The 21,540-nt window shown below is 41.5% G+C and overlaps 1 protein-coding gene across 1 annotated transcript in view; it reads right to left on the bottom strand.

The window, feature by feature from the left end:
* fcho2 (FCH and mu domain containing endocytic adaptor 2) overlaps nucleotides 1-20,599 on the bottom strand; it is a 311,078-nt gene extending 290,479 nt beyond the window's left edge. Inside the window, exon 1 of the mRNA XM_068029556.1 lies at nucleotides 20,334-20,599. Coding sequence (XP_067885657.1) covers nucleotides 20,334-20,360 — 27 coding nt within the window. The 5' untranslated portion in view covers nucleotides 20,361-20,599. The remainder of the gene's footprint in view (nucleotides 1-20,333) is intronic.
* Nucleotides 20,600-21,540: the final 941 nt, after the last annotated feature.

Here is a 21,540-nt window from a genome sequence, read left to right on the forward strand (position 1 = left end):
CTCAAAGAAGGCAGTGCTGTTGGTCAGGGAGGATCTTAACCTTCTACTACCTAGCTACCAACTCCATTCCTCTCCTTAACAACAGTCTGAGATTAAGCCAGTCTGTTCGCAACTTTGCCATCACATTTTACACTGAGATGAGCTTCAGACCTCATATTCATGCTTTCACTAATGCTTGCACTAAGACTGCATATTTCAGTCTCCGTAACCTGACTTCACCCCGTCTCAGCTCATCTGCTGCTGAAACCATCATTCATGCCTTCGTTACCTCCAAACTTGACTATTCCAATGCACTCCTGACTAGTCTCCCGCATTCTACTCTTTGTAAACTTAAGGTCATCCAAAACTCTGCTGCCAGTGTCTAAACTCACACCAAGTCCCATTCTCCATCACTCCTGTGCTCGCTGACCTACACTGGATCCCGGTCAAGCAACGTCTTGATTTTAAAATTCTTATCCTTATTTTCAAATCCCTCCATAGGCTCGCCCCTCCCTATCTCTGTAATCTTCTCTAGCCCCACTACCCTGCAAGATCTCTGCACTCCTATAATTCTGACCTCTTGTGCATCCCTGATTTTAATCGCAGCACCTACAGTTGCCTAGGCCCCAAGCTTTGGAATACTCTCCCTGCACACCTCTGTTTCGCCACCTCGCTTTCCGTCTTTAAGACACTCCTTAAAACCTATCTCTCTGAGCAAGCTTTTGGTCATCTGACCTAATATCTCCTTTTGTTCATACTTAGTTTTATAATGCTCCTGCAAAGCACTTTGGGAGGTATTATTAAAGGCACCATATAAATACAAGTTGTTGCTGAATCCATGCTAGTAATAACTAGGTTATGAATGCTGGACTTTGTAGTATGGTTATGTTTTAAAAACTGAGATTTTTAATGCAGTGTAAAATGGATTCAGAGGTGACATGTGACATCACACCAAGTCGATCCAGAGAAAAGCCAGGGTTCTGTTTACCAGGAGCCCGGATCAAAGACATTTTTGAAAGCAGAGTGCAAGGTTCTAACATCTAAAGGACAATAGGGTTCGCTCTCCCAGACTGAAAACAGGGAGCCAGGGACTCTAAAAACAATTGCAACTCAAATTTGCATTAACACCAGGAAACAAAGCAAGGCCCAGGTGGTTTTGTTTTGGTCAGATATATGGATTCAGAATTGTAAAAGGCAAATGGCTATTAACTTTTGTTCTGAACAAATTTAACAGGCTTTCATAGGTCTGGAGGCAGGCTGTAAGGAAGAAAGGAAGACCAGCAAGCAGTCAGCGACAGCCTCAAAAGAGAGAGAAAAGAAATGCTGCTCTCAGCACACCAATACAGCAAAAGTCTGCTAACACTTGAACCTGATTCAAAAGTTGAGGTTTGCAGAGAAGAAAAGACCAACAGAAATTGTCTTATTAACAGAAGACCAGTCAAATATGCTCAGGAGAAGTAAGCAAAGAGGACACTGGTTTTGAGAAGGACACTAGGATATCCAACCCAATGCAACTGGGAGGAGTTTGGGACTTTTACCTGCAAAGATACCATTTCAATGAGAATACTGTGTAATGTATAAATGTGGTGTGGGATTTCTGAATTGTGTTAGTGAGCTAATGGGAAATATCGTTCTCTTGTAATTTGGTGTGTTAGCTGCCTCTTAAGAACTAAAATAAAAGCAAAGTATTGCAGATGCTGGAAATCTAAAATAAAAACGGAAAGTGCTGGAAATACTCAGAAGGTCTGGCAGTATCTCCACAGATGCTGCCAGACCTACTGAGTACTTCCAGCACCTTCAGTTTTTATTACCTACTAGGTACTGTTTAATTAATGTTGATTTTGAGTTTAATTGTTTTAGTAAAAGTCATGAACTTGAAATCTTGTCATGTAATTCTTTAATCATTCTGGGGAGCTCATACCTCTTTTTTTAAAAAAAATTAACGGTCTCTACTGAGGTCATAACAGTTGTAAGGACAATGCTGAAGTTTACTCCTAATTATATGAAATGAAAGGAAGATTAACAGGTCTGTATTTACATGTTTCAGTTTTGGCACTTTGAATATAGGCTAATATAGTGCCAATACTCAATCTTCTGGTACCTTCCCAGCATTTAATAAGTCCCTTATAATGATGGTCACTGCCTCACAAATATATTCCATAGTCTCTGGGATAAATACCATCTAACCTTAAGGATTGTTTTGAGCCATTAGGCTTTCATTTTACTTCAGATATCCTTGGTTGAAAAGGGTATTTAGACTTGTTCAAGTTTGAAAGAAGTAGTCATTCAATATTTACTATGTTGTGTTCATCGTCAGTTTCAACTCTGCACTTTTTTATGGTTCTCGCCTCTTTTCTGATTGCAACACTGCAACAAGAAGGGGGCAAAGATTTTTTTTACACTTATGCTTAGCTTCAACTATTATACTGTTCTCCTGGTCTCTCGATACCTTCTGATAACCTAGTAATATGTTTTTGACATCCCAGGGTAGTGAACTCCTTCTCATTTCTCTCAGCAGGACTTGTACAGGTCATTTTTTCTCTTCATCTCACTTCTAATACTCAATCTTTAATTTCATTAACATTTAATGGGAAATAGGCAACTTTGAATCTACAGTAATGGTTCTCACCCAAGATCAATAGTTCCCAGCAACATTTATCGATATTTTTTCAAGTTCAGCATCAGCTGTCTCTCCCATAATCAGATCCTGGATTCTCTATTTCAGCATTTTACCTTTACTGCTCAAGTTCTAATTATACAATAACATGACCTGAGTGGGGAGCTGGGGGGAATATAACAAAACTCCTCATGGTGTCTCCTGTGCACTATAATCACGAGCATATCCTCCTATCTTCAAGATGGCAGACTGATAGACACCATCTCTCTAATCAGCTGCTCAATGATGCCTCTTCATCTGTCTTTTCCTGGTTCAGTGTCCATTTTCTTATGCCTATTTTTGAAGTGCTTTAAAACATTTATGTTACAGGTGCTTTCTAAATGCAAATTGTTTTTGTACACAGGGATTTATCATATACATTACAATGGCCTTATAAGCCGCAGATGAGCATGCAAATTCCAGTCAACACCAATATCCTGTTAGAATTTGGACTCTCCAGGTATTTTCTACCAACGGGGCGGCACAGTGGTTAGCAGCGCAGCCTCACAGCTCCAGCGACCCGGGTTCAGTTCCGGGTACTGCCTGTGCGGAGTTTGCAAGTTCTCCCTGTGACCGCGTGGGTTTCCGCTGGGTGCTCCGGTTTCCTCCCACAGCCAAAGACTTGCAGGTTGATAGGTAAATTGGCCATTGTAAATTGCCCCTAGTGTAGGTAGGAAATATGGGATTAATGTAGGATTAGTATAAATGGGTGGTTGCTGGTCGGCACCGACTCGGTGGGCTGAAGGGCCTGTTTCAGTGCTGTATCTCTAAATTAAAAAAATAAAGGTGAGAGAAGCGGAGAGAAAAAGAGAATAAATGCAAAATATTGCAGATGCTGGAAATCTGAAGCATGCCCACTGTGCTTTCTTCATCGGCGCAGGCTTGGAGAGCTGTTCTTTGTTCAATGTACAATGTGTAAAATAATTTCCATGGATGAACCCACACTCCCTATGATTAGAAACTTTATCAGAAGCACAAAATATGAAGCATATAGCATGGCCAGTGTAACCAATGCACCATTTTCCACTGATAGGTACACTGGAAACAGTATGGAATACCCCCATAACTCCTGATTTTCCAAAACTGGTGGAAAGTACCACATAATTTAGATAGAAAAATATTAATCAACATTTAAGGGACAGAAATAACATACAGCAAAATTATTCAGAAAGAGAACAGTAAAATACTTTATTTTTCATCTGTATTTTGAAACTGTTCCGAAACAATAAATGTTCCATATCATAACCATGTGCACCACTGGAGTCACTTCAATGAGAAACAGGGAGCAGGCAGCGGAGGAGGGGGCAAGGAAAGGCAGGAAGGAAAGGTTGGTACAAGATTGACCTGAGCAAATTATATTCTTGAACAGATTTGAAGTTCTAATTTCTTGTGCAGAAAGAGTACTCTGGGCAATGCAATTAAACACATAAAATTGCCACCAACAAACAATATATGATTCAATGGGGATGGTGGTGTGGAAGGAAGGGGACAATTATCAATACAGCTAGAAATAGTAGTGATAGGGATTCAACATTTAGAGGGATTGACCCAGTCTTTTGCAGTCCAGACCAACAGTCCCACTGCAACGCTGCCTGCTAGATACTAGGATAAGAGACATACCGTGTAGATTGGAAAAGATTTTGCATGGGAACAAAGAACAGCCGGTTATTGTGGTCCATGTAGGAGTGAAAAATACAAGTAAAGAAAGGCCTGAACTCTTAAAATGAATTTAGATTAGGAAACGATTTTAAAAGCAAAAATTCACAGATTTTAATCTCAAGATTACTTGCCCAGCCAAATGCCAAAGAAACAAAGAATAGAGAAATTATAGAAACTAACAGAGACCCACAAAAAATTTGCAGTCAAATTACTATTGCTAATTCAAAAGTACTTCTTCAAATACAGGATTTCTAGTGATTCTTTCACTAAAGACTTTAACAAAATCAAAATTTCTCACTCCAGAAAAAGCCACATAAAGCTGTCCAGGTGTAAAAACAGGCCTAGGAATATGAATACAATTTTTTTTATTTGTTCTTAGGATGTGAGTGTCGCTGGCAAGGCCTTTGAAAAGGTGGTAGTGAACCATCTTCTTGAACCGCTGCAGTCCACATGGTATAGGTACTTGCAAAATGCTTTCTGTAGCTGTCTGATACAACTGAGTGGTTTGGTAGGCCATTTCAGAGGGGAGCTACGAGTCAACCACTTTGCTGTGGATCTGAAATCACATGTAGGCCAGACAGGTTAGGATGGCAGATTTCCTCCCCTGAAGGGCATTAACGAACCAGATGAGTTTTTACAACAATTCGTAGTTTCATGATCATTATCACAGAATCATTACAGCACAGGAGGCCATTTGGCCCATCGTGTCTGAATCGACAATTCACCTAGTGCCATTCCCCATCTTCTCCCTGTAATCCTGCACAGCCTTGCTTTTCAGATAACAGTCCAATTCCTTTTTGAATGCCTCGATTGAACCTGCCTGCACCACACACTGGCAGCGCTTTCCAGACCTTAATCACTTGCTGTGTGAAAATTTTTTTCCTCATGTCGCTTTTGCTTATCTTGCCAATTACTTTAAATCTATTCCATGGAAATATAGGAAATAGGAGCAAGAGTAGGCCATTCGGCCCTTCGAGCCTGCTCCGCCATTCATTATCATGGCTGATCATCCAACTCCAAAGCCTGTTCCTGCTTTGTCCCGATAACCTTTGATCCCTTTAGACCCAAGAGCTATATCTAACTCCTTGAAAACATACAATGTTTTAGCCTCAACTGCTTTCTGTGGTAGCTAATTCCACAGGCTCACCAATCTCTGGGTGAAGTAATTTCTCCTCATCTCAGTCCTGAAAGGTTTACCCCGTATCCTTAGACTATGACCCCTGGTTCTGGACTCCCCTACCATCGGGAACATCCTTCCTGCATCTACCCTGTCAAGTCCTGTTAGAATTTTATAGGTTTCTATGAGATCCCCCCTCACACTTCTGAACTTCAGCGAATATAACCCTAACCGACTCAATCTCTCCTCATACATCAGTCCCACCAACCCAGGAATCAGTCTGGTAAACCTTCGCTGCACTCCCTCTATAGCAAGAACATCCTTCCTCAGATAAGGAGACCAAAACTGCACACAATACTCCAGGTGCGGCCTCACCAAGGCCCTGTATAATTGCAGCAAGACATCCCTGCGTCTGTACTCAAATCCTCTCACTATGAAGGCCAACACACCATTTGTCTGTTTTACAGCCTGTTGCGCCTGCATGCTTACCTTCAGCAATTGGTGTACGAGAACACCCAGGTCTCGTTGCATATTCCCCTCTCTCAGTTTATAATAGATAATAATCTGCCTTTCTGTTTTTGTAACCAAAGTGGATAACCTCACATTTATCCACATTATACTGCATCTGCCATGCATTTGCCCACTCACTCAACTTGTCCAAATCACTGTGAGGCCTCTCTGCATCCTCCTCACAATTCACCCTCCCACCCAGTTTTGTGTCATCTGCAAATTTGGAGATATTACATTTAGTTCCCTCATCTAAATCATTAATGTATATTGTGAATAGCTGGGGTCCTAGCACCGATCCCTGCGGTATCCCACTGGTCACTGCATGACATTCGGAAAAAGATCCATTTATCCCTACTCTTTGTTTCCTGTCCACCAACCAATTTTCTATCCATCGCAATACACTACCCCCAATCCCATGCGCTTTCATTTTACATGCTAATATGTGGGACTTTGTCGAAAGCCTTCTGAAAATCCAAATAAACCACATCCACTGGCTCCCCCTCATCAACTCTACTAGTTACATGCTCGAAGAATTCTAGAAGATTTGTCAAGCATGATTTCCCTTATGTAAATCCATGCTGACTCTGCTCAATTCTACCACTGTTCTCCAAGTGCTCTGCAATAAGATCTTTGATAATGGACTCTAGAATTTTCCCCACTACCGACATCAGGCTGACTGGTCTATAATTCCCTGCTTTCTCTCTACCTCCCTTTTTAAATAGTGGGGTTACATTAGCTACCCTTCAATCTGTAGGAACTGTTCCAGAATCTATAGAATCTTGGAAGATGACCACCAATGCATCCACTATTTCTAGGGCCACTTCCTTAAGTACTCTGGGATGTAGATTATTAGACCCTAGGGATTTATCAGCCTTCAATCCTATCAATTCCCCCAACACCATTTCTCTACTAATACTGATTTCCTTCAGTCTCTCTCTCTCACTAAGCCCTGTGTACCCCAACATTTCTGGTATGATATTTGTGTCCTCCTTTGTGAAGACAGAACCAAAGTATGCATTTAGTTGGTCAGTCATTTCTTTGTTCCCCATAATAAATTCCCCTGTTTCTGACTGTAAGGGACCTACATTAGTCTTCACCAATCTTTTTCCCTTCACGTACCTATAGAAACTTTTACAGTCAGTTTTTATGTTCCTCGCAAGCTTGCTCTCATACTCTATTTTCCCCGTCTTAATCAATCCCTTGGTCCTCCTTTGCTGAATTCTAAACTGCTCCCAATCCTCAGGTCTGTTGTTTTTCTTGGCAAATTTATATGCCTCTTCCTTGGATCTAATGCTACCTCTAATTTCCCTTGTAAGCCATGGTTTGGCTACCTTTCCTGTTTTACTTTTGCGCCAGACAGGGATAAACAATTGTTGCAGTTCATCCATGCGCTCTCTAAATGTTTGCCATTGCCTATCCACCGTCATCCCTTTAAGTAACGTTTCCCAATCCGTCATGGCCAACTCGCGCCTCACACCTTCGTAGTTTCCTTTACTAAGATTCAGGACCCTAGTCTCAGAATCAACTACATCACTCTCCAATATAAAAGCAAAATACTGCGGATGCTGGAAATCTGAAACAAAAACAAGAAATGCTGGATTCACTCAGCAGGTCTGGCAGCATCTGTGGAAAGAGAACATCACTCTCCATCTTGATGAAGAATTCTATCATATTATGGTCGCTCATCCCCAAGGGGTCTCGCACAACTAGATTGTAAATTATTCCTCTCTCATTACACAATACCCAGTCTAGGATGGCCTGTTCTCTAGTTCGTTCCTCAACGTATTGGTCCAGAAAACCATCCCATATACACTCCATGAATTCCTCCTCTATGGTATTGTGACTAATTTGATTTATTTATTTTATTTTTTTATTTAGAGATACAGCATTCTAACAGGCCCTTCAGCCCACCGAGTCTGTGCCGACCAACAACCACCCATTTATACTAATCCTACATTAATCCCATATTCCTACCACATCCCCACCTTCCCTCAATTCCCCTACCACCTACCTATACTAGGGGCAATTTATAATGGCCAATTTACCTATCAAACTGCAAGTCTTTGGCTGTGGGAGGAAACCGGAGCACCCGGCGAAAACCCACACGGTCACAGGGAGAACTTGCAAACTCCGCACAGGCAGTACCCAGAATCGAACCCGGGTCGCTGGAGCTATCAGGCTGCGGTGCTAACCACTGCGCCACCCTATCTATTTGCAGATTAAGTTCACCTATAATTACAGATGTTTCTTTATCGCATGCATCTCTAATTTCCTGGTTAATACCATTCCCAACATCACCACTACAAGTTTGGGGATCTATTTACAACCCCCATTAACATTTTTTGCCCCTCAGTGTTTCTCAGCTGTACCCATACAGATTCCACATCGTCAGAGCTAATATCTTTCCTCATTATTACGTTAATTTCCTCTTTAACCAGCAATGCACCTCCACCGCCTTTTGCTTTTGTCTGTCCTTCCTAAATACTGAATATCCCTGGATGTTCATTTCCCATCCCTGGTCACCTTGCAGCCATGTCTCCGTAATCCCGACTATATCAAACCCGTTTACATCTATTTGAGCGATTAATTCAGCCACTTTATTGCGAACACTCCGCGCGTTAAGGCACAAAGCCTTAAGGCTTGTCTTTTTAACATTACTTGTCCCCTTCCCACTATTTTTCACTGTGGTCCTGTTTGATTCTGGCCCTTGATTTCTCTGCCCATCACTTTTCTTATTTCCCTTACTGTCTTTTGTTCTGGTCTTTGATCTCCCCTCCTCTAACTCCTTGCAGAGGTTCCCATCGCCCTGCCATTTCAGTTTAAACCCTCCCCAACCACTCTAGCAAATACTCCCCCTCGGACATCAGTCCCGGTCCTGCCCAAGTGTAACCTATCCAGTTTGTACAGGTCCCACCTCCCCCAGAATCAGTCCCAATGTCCCAGGAATCTAAAACCTTCCCCCTCACACCATCTCTTCAGCCACGTAGTCATCCGATATATCCTGCTATTTCTACCCTGACTAGCACGTGGCACTGGTGGTAATCCTGAGAGCACTACCTTTGAGGTCCTACTTTTCAACTTACTTCCTAGCTCCCTATATTGTGCTTTTAGGACCTCATCCTTTTTTTTTTAAACCTATGTCGTTTGTACCAATGTGTACCGCGACCACCTGCTGTTCACCCTCCCCCTTCAGAATGTCCTGTAACCGCTCTGAGACATCCTTGACCCTAGCACCAGGGAGGCAACATCCTGGAGTCTCTTTTGCGGCCACAGAAATGCCTAACTTTTCCCCTTACAACTGAACTCCCTATAATCAGTACTGTATCTCTAAACTAAACTAAACTAAACTATTGCATTCCCACACTTTTTACTCCTCTCCTGTGCAGCAGAGCCAACCGTGGTGCAACGAATTGAGCTGTTGCTGCTTTCCCCTGAGAGGCCATTCCCCCCAACAGTATCCAAAAAAGTATACCTGTTTTGCAGGGGAATAGCCACAGGAGATTCCTGAACTGCCTGCCTAGTCTGCTTTATCTGCCTGGTGGTCACCCATTTCCCTCCTGCCTGTAGGGTCTGAGCCTGCGGTGTGACCACCTCTCTATATGTGCTATCCACGATACTCTCCGCCTCGTGGATGCTCCACAGTGTCCCCAGCTGCCACTCCAGCTCCGAAACCCGAGCTTCCAGGAGCTGCAGCCGGATACATTTCTTGCACACATGCTGGTCCCAGGCACTGGAAATGTTCCCGGCTTCCGACATGGAGCATGAGGAGCACACCGTGGCTTTGAGCTCTCCTGCCATGACTTAACCCTTTAAATTAAATTAAACCTTCTGGAAGATCTTAATATCTAATAATATCAGTTACTCTAGGGCCCTTCTTCCCTGGTCCTCGTTACTACAGAACACCCTGAAAAAAAACACTACTTACTATATTTGAAATAAACTTTAAACTTTTCTTTGCTGAGATACTTACCCAGCTATTTAGAGTATTCCCTAACCCTTTCAGGAGTGGTAACAGTTTCTCCCTATCCACTCTGTCCAGTCCCTTAATGATTTTGAAAACCTCTAACAAATCACTTCTCAGCCTTTTCTTCTCCAAAGGAAACAGTCCCAACTTCTCCAATGCATCTTCAAAACTGAAGCTCCTCAATCCTGGAACCATTCGCATCAATCTTTTCTGCACTCTCTCCAATGCTTTCACATTCCTAAAGTCCGGAACTGGACGCAATACTCCAGCTGAGGCTGAAATAGTGTCTTATACAAGTTCAACATAACCTCCTTGCTCTTGTATGTCCCTATTAATAAAGCCTAGGATACTGTATGCTTTATTAACCACTCCCTCAGCCTTCCTGCCACCTTCAATGACATATACACCTAGGTCCTACTGCTCCTGCACTCCCTTTAGAATTGTACCCTTTATGTTATATTGTCTCTCCATATTCTTCCTACCAAAATGAATCACTTCATATTTCTCTGCATTGAACTTCATCTGCCACCTGTCTGCTCATTCCACCAACTTGTATATGTCCTTTTCAAGTTCTACACTATCCTGCTCACAGTTCACAATGCTTCCAAGTTTTGCATCACCCACAAATTTTGAAATTGTGCCCTGGACACCCAAGGTCTAGGTCATTAATATATATCAGGAACAGCAAAGGTCCCAACACTGACCCCTGGGGAATTCCACTACAAACCTTCCTCCAGCCTGAAAAACATTCAATAATCGTTACTCTATGTTCCCTGTCACACAGCCAATTTCGTATCCATATTGCTACTGACCCTTTTATTCCATAAGCTATAACTTTACTCACAAGTCTGTTGTGCAGCACTGTATCAAATGCCTTCTGGAAGTCCACGTACACCACATCACCAGCATTGACCTCATCATTCTCTCGGTTACCTGATTACGAAGCTATGAGGGGAGAACTGGCTAAGGTTAATTGGGTAAATAGACTGAAAGGTATGGCAGTAAATGTTCAGTGGGAAACATTTAAAGAAACAATTCAAAGGGTTGAACAAAAGTACGTTCCGTTCAAAAACAAAAACTCGTCAAGAAAGATCTAAGACCGAACAATGGCTCACTCAGGAAGTTACGGAGAGTATTAGACTAAAAGAAGAGGCTTACAATGTTGCAAAAAAATAGTAGCAGGTCTGAGGATTGGGATTGTTTTAGAGACCAGCAAAGGGCCACCAAAAAGTGAAAAAATAGAATATGAGAGTAAACTAGCCAGCAATATAAAACAGATTGTAAGAGCTTTAATAAGTACATAAAAAGGAAGAGAGTAGCTAAAGTAGACGTTGGTTCCTTAGAGGCTGAGACAGGAGAAATCAAGGGGAATGAGGAAATGGCAGAGGCATTGAACAAATATTTTGTGTCTGTCTTCACAGTAGAAGACACAAGTTCCACACCAGAAATAGGCTGTAACCAAGGGACAAAAGAGAGTGAGGAAATTAAGGATTTTGATATCAGCCGAGAAAAAGTATTGGAGAAATTTGAGACACTAAAGTCTGACAAGCCGCTGGGACCAGATGGCCTTCATCCTATTGGGTTCTAAAAGAGATAGCTGCAGAGATAGTGGATGCACTGGCTAGGATTTTCCAGAATTCCTCAGATTCAAGAATGACCCCGTCAGATTGAAAGTTGGCAAATGTTACACCGCTTTTCAAGAAAGGAGGTAGAGAGAAAACAGGGAACTACAAGCCAGTTAGCCTAACATCAGTCGTTAGGAAGATGCTGGAAACCTTAAAGTCTCAACACTGAATTTGGAAAAGCATAGTATGATTAGAACAAGTCAGCATAGTTTTACTAAAGGGAGATCCTGTTTGACAAATTTATTAGAGAGTTTTTTTGAGGAAGTAACTAGTAGGTTAGATAAAGGGGAACTAGTAGATGTAGTATACCTGGATTTTCAAAAGGCATTCGAAAAGGTGCCACATAAAAGATTAATAGGCAAGATAAGTGCTCATGGTGTTGGGGATAATATAGTAGCGTGGATAGAGGATTGGTTAACAGACAGGAAACAGAGAGTGGGCATAAATGGGGCATTTTCAAGTTGGCAGGCAGTGAATAGTGGGGTGCCGCAAGGATCAGTGTTGGGGCCTCAGCTATTTACAATCTATATTAATGACTTGGATGAAGAGACAGAGAGTAATGTATCTAAGTTTGCTGATACAAAGCTTGGTGAAAAGGTAAGCTGTGGGGAGGATGCAGAGAGGCTGCAAAGAGATATAGACAGGTTAAGTCAGTGATCTAGCTTCCACAACACTCTGGGGTAGAGAATTCCAGACATTCACTACCCTCAGAGAAGAAATTCCTTTGCATCTCAGTTTTAAATGAGTGTCCCTTTATTCGAGATTCCCCCACTAGTGGAAACATCTTCTCAACATCTACCCTGTCAAACCCCCTTAGAATCTTGTACGTTTCAATAAGATCACCCCTCATACTTCTAAACTCTCATGAATAAACGCCTAACCTGTTAGCCGTTCTTGATAAATCAACCCCTTCATCCCAGGAATCAGCCTCGTGAATCTCTTTTGAACTACCTCCAATGCCAGTAAATCCTTTCGTAAATATGGGGACCAAAACTGTACACAGTACTCCAGGTGCGGCTCACCAACACCCTGTACAATTGTAACAAGACTACCCTATTTTTAAACTCCAACCCCCGAGCAATAAAGGCCAAAATTCCATTTGCCTTCTTAATTACTTGCTGCACCTACATGCTAACTTTTTGTGTCTCATGCACAAGAACACCCAGATCCCTCTGGGTCTCTCTCCATTTTAATTGGAGTCTCTCTCCATCTAAATAATAGTCTGCCTTTTAATTCTTCCTCCCAAAGTGCATGACCCCACACTTTCCTACATTAAACTCCATCTGCCAAGTTTTTGCCCACTCAACCTATCTATATCCCCTTGCAGATTCCTTATGTCCTCATCACAACATGCCTTCCCACCTATTTTTGAATCATCAGCAAATTTGGATATATTACACTCTGCCCCCTCCTCCAAGTCATTAATATAGATAGTAAATAATTGAGGCTCTAGGACTGATACTTGTGGCACTCTACTAGTTACGTCTTTCCAACCTGAAAAAGACCCATTAATCCCTAGAATGGGGCATGAGAAAATATTTCTAAAAACATCAAAAAGGTGCAAATATATTAGTAAAAAGTGAATTGTTAGAAGTGTGATGGGACACCCTAAGAGTATTGTCAATTTGTGGAATATGATCAAAAATGGCAGAGATATTTTAATAAATGCTTCAAATTTGTCTTTAGTAAAGAAGACATTGGTGAGAAAATGAATATTGAAGTGGTTGAGAGCAAGTGAGCTATATTATGATGATAAAAGCAAATTTTAGACAAGTTAGTTAGGTTAAAAGTACTAGGGCCTAACGGAGATATATCCTAGAAACATGAGGGAGTTTAGGGCAGAAATTGTTGAGACCCTAAAAATTACGTCCAAATTTTGCTCTCTAATGCCGCCTGACCTTAGACATGCCTTTGCATGGTTAAGCTTTTTAAATTTTTGCGTGGCAAGTTGCTGAAAGTGCAAGCTGATAATGACACAGCAAGGGAAACAGAGCATTTGAGACCTGAGCGAACCAGGAAAGCTAATATGTAACTCCTTACCAAATCAGATTGAAGGATTGTGAAATTAACATCACAGAAACTGAAAAGGTAGTGGGAGAATTCAATGTCAAATCAGATGCAGAAAGAAAAATAAAGAGGGAAAGAAAGGTTGGATTAAAGACAGAAAGGGAAAGAATACATTTAAAAATCCAACAATTAAAATCTGAAGGAATGAAACTCCACAATTGTAATAGTTAACTTTCAGTGCCAGAGTTGTTTGGGATAATTAGCACATCAGTTAAAGGGTACTTAGACTGGGATGGACAAGACATAACCTTCTGTGGCGAGTTTAGTTTGTATCGACCGTGCAAATACAGCAACTTTACGTCATTCAATGCATTTTAATGGTGAGCCATTTTCACAAAGCTAATGGCAGAGTAGCGCATCTTGGACAACAGCATTTGGATTTTTTAGTTTAACTACCTATCTGCCCCTCGTTTAAGTTCCTATCTGCCCCTCGTTTAAGTTGTTGTACCATTTGTGCATAAATAACTGCCTATGTTGTCAGGAAAATTTTGTTCATTAAAGCAGGCTTGGTGCTGTAGAAGAGCCACAGGATTTGGGAGCACAGGTTCATATTACACAGTGGCGCAGTGGTTAGCACCGCAGCCTCACAGCTTCAGGGACCCAGGTTCGATTCCAGGTACTGCCTGTGTGGAGTTTGCAAGTTCTCCCTGTGTCTGCGTGGGTTTTCTCCGGGTGCTCCGGTTTCCTCCCACAAGCCAAAAGACTTGCAGGTTGATAGGTAAATTGGCCATTATAAATTGTCACTAGTGTAGGTAGGTGCTAGGGAAATATAGGGACAGGTGGGGATGTTTGGTAGGAATATGGGATTAGTGTAGGATTAGTATAAATGGGTGGTTGATGTTCGGCACAGACTCGGTGGGCCGAAGGGCCTGTTTCAGTGCTGTATCTCTAATCTAAAAAAAAAATAAAAGCAGTATCACAGATTGATGAGGCTGTTTTTAAAAAAGCAAATGGAACTCTAGATTTCATCACAAGAAGCAAAGAATACAACAGCCAAGAGGTAACTGAGGTGGCTATATAAACCTTAATAAAATCTCAGTGAGAGTACTGCAGTATTGGGCTCCACAATATAGGAAGGATATTGAGATTTTAGTGAGTGTACAATGCAGACTCACTAAAATGCTGCCTGGTATGAGGAAATATGAGAAAAATTCTTGAAAGACCTGAAATTTGGAGCTTTTATATTTAAAACAAAATGCAGATTTCAGAGCAATAGAAGGTGTTTAAAATATTGTAGGGTGGGAAAAGTAGATAGAAACAGACTCTCTCAGTAGTTGAGGGACCATAGATACATAGATAAATGTTAAGAGATTTATAACAGAGCAAAAGAACCTTTATTTTTTTTACATAGGCTGGGGAATTCACTTACAGGATTTACTGGGTGAGGCAGAAGCTAAATCTACTGAAAATTAGATTGGATAGGTGGATCATGCAAAAGGAGATAAAGGAACAAGGAGGACTTGTTGAGGACTATTTGATTTGAGTATTTGGCAGTGGGAGACATCACAGCCAAGCTCGATTCCATCGTGACACATGCACTTTTAGCAAGAAATATATGAAATACTTAAATAATTATTTGCCATTGCTCATCTACTCTCATACCTTTTAATCTAATTTCTCAACTCACCTCTCACCTATATTTATGTAAGTCTTATACTCTAGTTTCGGACTCAAGTACGTCACTCTTGAACACAATGGAAAATTCTATCATATTATGATCACTCTTCCCCAGAAGATCCTTTTCTTTGAGATTACTAATTAAACTTGTCTCATTACAGGAGACAAAATCCAAAATAGTCTCTTCCCTGGTTGGTTCCAAGACATGTTATTCTAGAAAACTGTTTCAAATGCATTCCATGAACTCATCCTCCAAGCTACTTTTGCCAATTTGATTTTTCTAGTCTATCTGAAGATTAAAGGCCCTAGAACTATTGCATTATTGTTGTTACAATCTCCTTTTGTCTCTTTATTAATACCATACCCAAGAGTATAGCTACTGTTACAGGGCCTATAAACTATTCTCCCAAGCGTTTGCTGCCTCTTGTTATTTCTCATCTCCAACCATACTGATTTTACGTCCTGATCTTCCAAATCATGATCCTTCCTCGCTACTGTCCTTATGTCATTCCTTATTATCAGGACACCCCCTCCCCCTTTTCCATTTTGCCTGTCTTTTCAAACCATCAAGTACCCAGGAATACTTAGTTCCAACCTTAGTCACCATGTAACCACGACTCTATAATGGTAGACAGATCAAACCCATTTATCTCTATTTGTGCCTTTAATTTGTCTATCTTGTTAAGAATGCTTCATGCATTCAGATAAAGAGCCTTTCATTTTGACTTTGCACCATTTTTCCCTAATTTGAACTTATTCATGAATGCACTATTACCATTAAGCTATCTGTCCCTTCCTGTCACACTCTGCTTATCTTTACCCAAACTGTTATACTGCTTTATGGCCTTGACCTTTTTCTTTAAATTTATAAATTTCCCCTCATCCAAACCCTCCCCATTGTTTTAGGTTAAATCCCTCCCAACAGCCCCAGTTATTTGATTCACCAGGACACTAGTTCCAGTCCAGTTTAAGTGGAGCCAGTGTCCCATGAATCAAAACCTCTGACTCCCACACTGCTGTTTGATCCACCCGTCCAACTCTCTGATCTGTTTGACCCTATATCAACTTGCATGCGAAGTCCACAAGGAATAACAGAGTAATATTTTTCACGATATAAATTCTTCATAGACATAACCCTAAATGTTCAAGAGGCATATAACTGTGGAGACTTAACAGTTTAATAAAATCACATATGACTATTGGATGTAATCTTAGTTAACACACTGGCTACACTAATTCCAAATGTAGAAACCATTACAAAATAATCATCCCTGCTAATGGCGTGGTGTTATATATTACTACATAGAAACAGATGTAGGCCACTTGGCCCATTAAACTGCCATAAATAATATGTTCACCTGTCAAATAGACTCTCCAAAAGACACAGTTAAACATCGATAGTTTCTGTACCAGTACCAAAAGAATATTGCAGCTGTTGAGGATACAGAAGACAGCAACCAGATTGATTGGAGATGGAGGGTTTAGATTATGAGGAACAATTATGTAAATTGGACATGTTCTCATCGAAAATGAGACTGTTGAGAAGTGATAAGACTGCTGTTTTAGGATTCTTAAAGGACTAGATAAATGGGTTGTTCCACCTTATCATGAACAGTAGAGCCAAAGTACATGGCCTGCACTTAGAGGATAAATTCAGAACTAACCTGCAGAAGCACGTGGTAAGTCAAAGAATAGGCTACAAAGCAGAGAGTGTTGATTCATTCAAATGCAAATTAAGACAGGATTTATTTCAGAAACTAATAACATGGGATACAGTATGAGTAATTTAAGATATGACATGTATGAATGTAGCATGCTTCAGAGGAGCAGGTGACATTGGAATTATGGTTCCCAAAGCTGTCCACCACTGGGGTTTTTCCCCGTCCCATCTCTGGTTCTGTTGTAAACTAATAGGGACTGATTGCTAGGATTAGTCAAAAACTCCATTATAGTTGCATTGTGCCACTACGAAGATGGTAAAAAGCGACTTAATGGACCTTTTTCGTCCAGCAATTCCTATGTTCTTTAGTGAATACAAAGTTGCAGATTGTGCTAGTAAGCACTGGAACAAGATTAAACACACTTTTGCAACATATTACATGGGTGCCAATGTCATTTTCACACTTTAGTAACATGCAGACATTATTACCTGCAAGCAGCCATCACGCAACTGCCACATTGCGCAAGACATTCTAGAATGATTTAAAATGTTGTGCTGTTAGAATTTTTAATGCAGATTTCAAAATGCTGAAAACACTGTAAAATGTTTCCAACACAAATACAGATGGGCAACACCAATAATCATTGAATTATATGCCTGTGATCAGGCATACTTGTTTTGATTCACTCATGCTCAAAACAAAACTTATATAGAATAAATTAATTTGCCTTTCATGCATGATTTAAAATTACAGGTTTTAATGAAAAGTACTACAATATACAGGCAATTTTTCACAGTTCAAAACAGCAATCTTACGTTAGGAATTTGATGGCAAGACTTTAGGTGCATCGGTACATTTGAGGGGCAACAGGTTACAGTTAATATTTAATCAAAAGCTTGAACTTCCCCCTTTAGAAAAATAAATCAAATTCTGACCCATTTTCTTTGAATTATCAAGGGTCAATAACCTTCATTCCTTTGTCCCCAACATCACTGACTGACTGAGCAACAGGGGAAAAACTATTTGTCGCAAAGCATGGTTCCTCAATCAATCATGTTTGGTATTACTATTCAATCGTTTAATACAGGTTCAGTTTTTAACACTGTTCAAAAATACACCACAGCAAAAATGAAGTAGGTTTCTGAAGGAGGCACTAAGATCAAATATTGCTACAGACATTAGGTAAGAGAGGTGTGTGGGGATAAGTATTCAATGCTACTAAACAATCCCCGTCCAACAGGTTATATATAGCCTTTCACCTCTAAGAGTTGCTGCAAGGGTCTTATTTGAAATAAGTTTATGTAGTCTGAATCCAATTCTTACTGGACATTGGCCTGTAGTACAAAAGTGGCCCTAATTTGACACTAACCCTCAATCTCACTCAGAAAAGCAGCATAATGGCTGGTGTAAGAAGTAGAATAAAGTTCACTCATTTGCTGTGTTGTGTACTTTAAGTGTTAAGGTTGTGGCTGAGGTACATTGCTGGGAATGTGGCTAAAGCATGGGAATAGAAGGATGCCATTCACCCAGCTCTGCCATTCAATTAGATCATGGTTTAACTGTACCTCAACTCCACTGACCAATCCTTGAAACCTCTACCTAACAAAATTGTATTCAATCTCAGTCTTGAAATCTCCAATTATCCCAGTGTTGACAGCCTTGCGGGCAAGAGAATTCCAGATTTCTACTACCCTTTGTGTGAAAAAGTGCTTCCTGATTTCCTTTCTATATGGCCTAACTCTAATTTTAAGATTATGTCCCCTCATTCTCAATTTCTCATCAGAGGAAATAGATTCTTTTTCTACCACATCAAATCCTTTCTAACATTTTAAACACCTCAACCAGATCACTCCTCAATTTTCTATACGCAAAATAATACAAGCCAAGCTTATCAATTTACCAAGACTTCATAATTTAACCCTCTGAACTCAGTATCATTCTGGTGAATCTGCATTGCATCCCCCTTTAAGGCTAATATTTCCTCTTGAGGTTTGATGCCCAAAACTGAACACAGTACTCATGATGGAATCTGACCAAGGCTCTATACAAAGAGAGTGAGACTCTCCCTTCAAGAGAGTGCATGGCTGAGGTGCTCATGTCGGGCGAGTGCAACCAAGTTGTACCTGACCTGCTGGTGTTTGATACTATCACTAGTACAAGAGAATAGGACCTCAACATGCCTAAGTTCCCAAATGGGAAACCTAACACAGAATCACCTCTGCATTTCAAAGAACAAACCCAGGAATCTATTACACTGGAATATTTTACTAATTCTACCTCTAACCTGTAACGTTAACTCTCTCTCTCTCTCCACAGTTGCTGCCTGACCTGCTGAGAATTTCCAGCATTTTCTGGTTTTATTTCAGATTTCCAGCATCTGCAGTATTTTGCTTTTGCATTGTGTTTAAATCACACTTTAGTTAGAGCACTTGTGAAGTTTATGTCCACTATATTTTGATCTATACAAAGAAAATGCCAGCTCAAAGAAATGACAGAATACCTTTCCAATGGAACTGACGTTTACTTAATAAATGTAAATTGAGCTTATTTGCGGGGAAAGTCTATTCCACATGATTCTTCTGGGCGACATTTTTTAATCAAGTTTGGTAACACATCATACATTGCCCAGGCTCAATTTCAACAAATAATGGAGCATTGTACACAAGTGCCACCAATACTATCATAGATTTCTGATTAAGTCAACTTTCAGGCAACAGTTGGGTGCGGCTAAAAAGGAAAAGTTTTCTGAACAAATAAGATTGTTCACCAATGCAGACTCCATCAGGCTGTACATCTGATCTCTATGTATGTTGTCAGTTTACAGCAGCAATTCCGAGTTCAGTACTATCCCATTCTCGGAAGGACTGGTTTGAAATGGGAAACACCCTATTTTTCAGCAGTAACCGTCCAGTTCGACTTCCCCAAACTTCAGCTGTATTTTAACAGCTTTGAAGCAATAAGACTCTCATTGCTACCGTGGTAGTTTTAATGAAAGTTTAGAGAAACAGAGAACTTTATTTTTTAATGTCATTGCTCCTGCCTGCGGTTCTGCCCCCCACCCGTCACACTAACTTGTTTACGGAAGAAGAAAGACGCGTGACAGACGTACAACATGGCCAATCAGCAACACCAATATTCAATTCCCAAGATACGACACCAACCAAGAGAGAGGGCGGGGCGTTCCACTGTTATTCCCCGCCCCTTCCCCTCCCACCCGACTAATACAGGTTTGGTTACACGGAAGGCTCTCAGCGCTGGGAAGGCCCGATCCGGCGCACTCGCGTAAACCCGACTCCCGAATACAGAGCACAGGCAGAGACCCCGGCTCATCCACACTCTGACCTGAGCTGACAGCCTCCCGTCAGCGGCGGGGCACGGGAACCTTAAAAAGCAGTTGGGAGGGGACGGGAGGCGGACGCGACTATTGATTCCGGTTGCGAATAAAAAGCGGTGGCGGAACAAGAATCAACCGACGTACCCAGAAATTATCCACGAACTGCGACATCTTGGAGCCGTCGTCGCCGCCGCCTCCTCGGTGATGTTGAACTGCCCAAGCCCCGGCCGCTTTCGGTTCCAGACGAAGGAACGATGGTCGTTGTTTTAATTTTCTTTTTAAAAAAAAAATGAATCGTTTCAGGAAGTTGAATATAAAACAAAACCCTCCACACGGACAGAACCAACCCTCCGGCGCTGCCGCTGTCCGGCCGGCCCGAATGCAGCCTGTCACCAAGGCGCATGCACAGGCGCGCGAGCCAGGGAGGCAGCGAGCACGCCCAGCGCGCGACACTTGCCTTCCTGCCGGCGGGAAGAGCGGAGAGTCGCTACAAATCAGCTGTTTGCAACAGCTACACCAGGAGTCGGCAGCCTTCATAACTGCAAGAGCCTTTTTTTTAAAGTCAAAAACGTAATATCTTAAAAGAATGCTGCTACTCAAATGCCACTTTTTCACAGGTACAATATTAATAAAAGTTTAAAAACACCAAATTAGCTATTTAATTACCATCAACCCCTTCAAGTTCACTGAGATCACCTAACCAATATTTACTTTAGGATCACAATTGTAAATATCTTATTTTTGCATCCAACTCCTGTTCTTTGAAAATATTTTTAAACTGTTTTTAGTGGCTTTACCATTGTGGCACAAAACATTGACTTTACACTCAGTGACGAAGTGGAGTATTTTAAAAATATTAAAACGTAAGCCTGGATACCAATTAATGCAAACCCCAAACTGCTGCCCAAGACAGGGTATAGCTGCTGCGCAACAGAAAGCTGTGGACTGGGAGACAGCATTTGGCTGTAGGTCCAATCTTCAGCCGCAGGGCCTTGGTGGCCCGACTCGAGGCGCTGCTGAGGTTGGGGTTGGGAGTTGTGTTTCTCCACTGGTGTCGGCCCACAGCAGCGAACTGCCCATCCCGCAGAAGACACGGCTCCAGGCGGAGCAGAGACTGAAACACGCGGCATAGGGCAAGTCGCTGGCGAGGCCCGAGTGGCTACTCACCAAAGGGAAGCCGCCCCAGCACGCCGGCTACACTTTCAACAAGTTAGACCAAATCGTCCTGGTCTCCAAGAGCTGGAAACACAGGAAGGCGGCCAGGAATTATTTTGTCATTAACAATACCCGGAGTCAGCTGCTATTTTACTAGAAGGGGAGGAGAAGCTTAGAGAAAAGGTGCAAGGCATCG

This window comes from Heterodontus francisci, chromosome 4 (genome assembly GCF_036365525.1).
Source record: "Heterodontus francisci isolate sHetFra1 chromosome 4, sHetFra1.hap1, whole genome shotgun sequence".
Classification (NCBI taxonomy): domain Eukaryota; kingdom Metazoa; phylum Chordata; class Chondrichthyes; order Heterodontiformes; family Heterodontidae; genus Heterodontus; species Heterodontus francisci.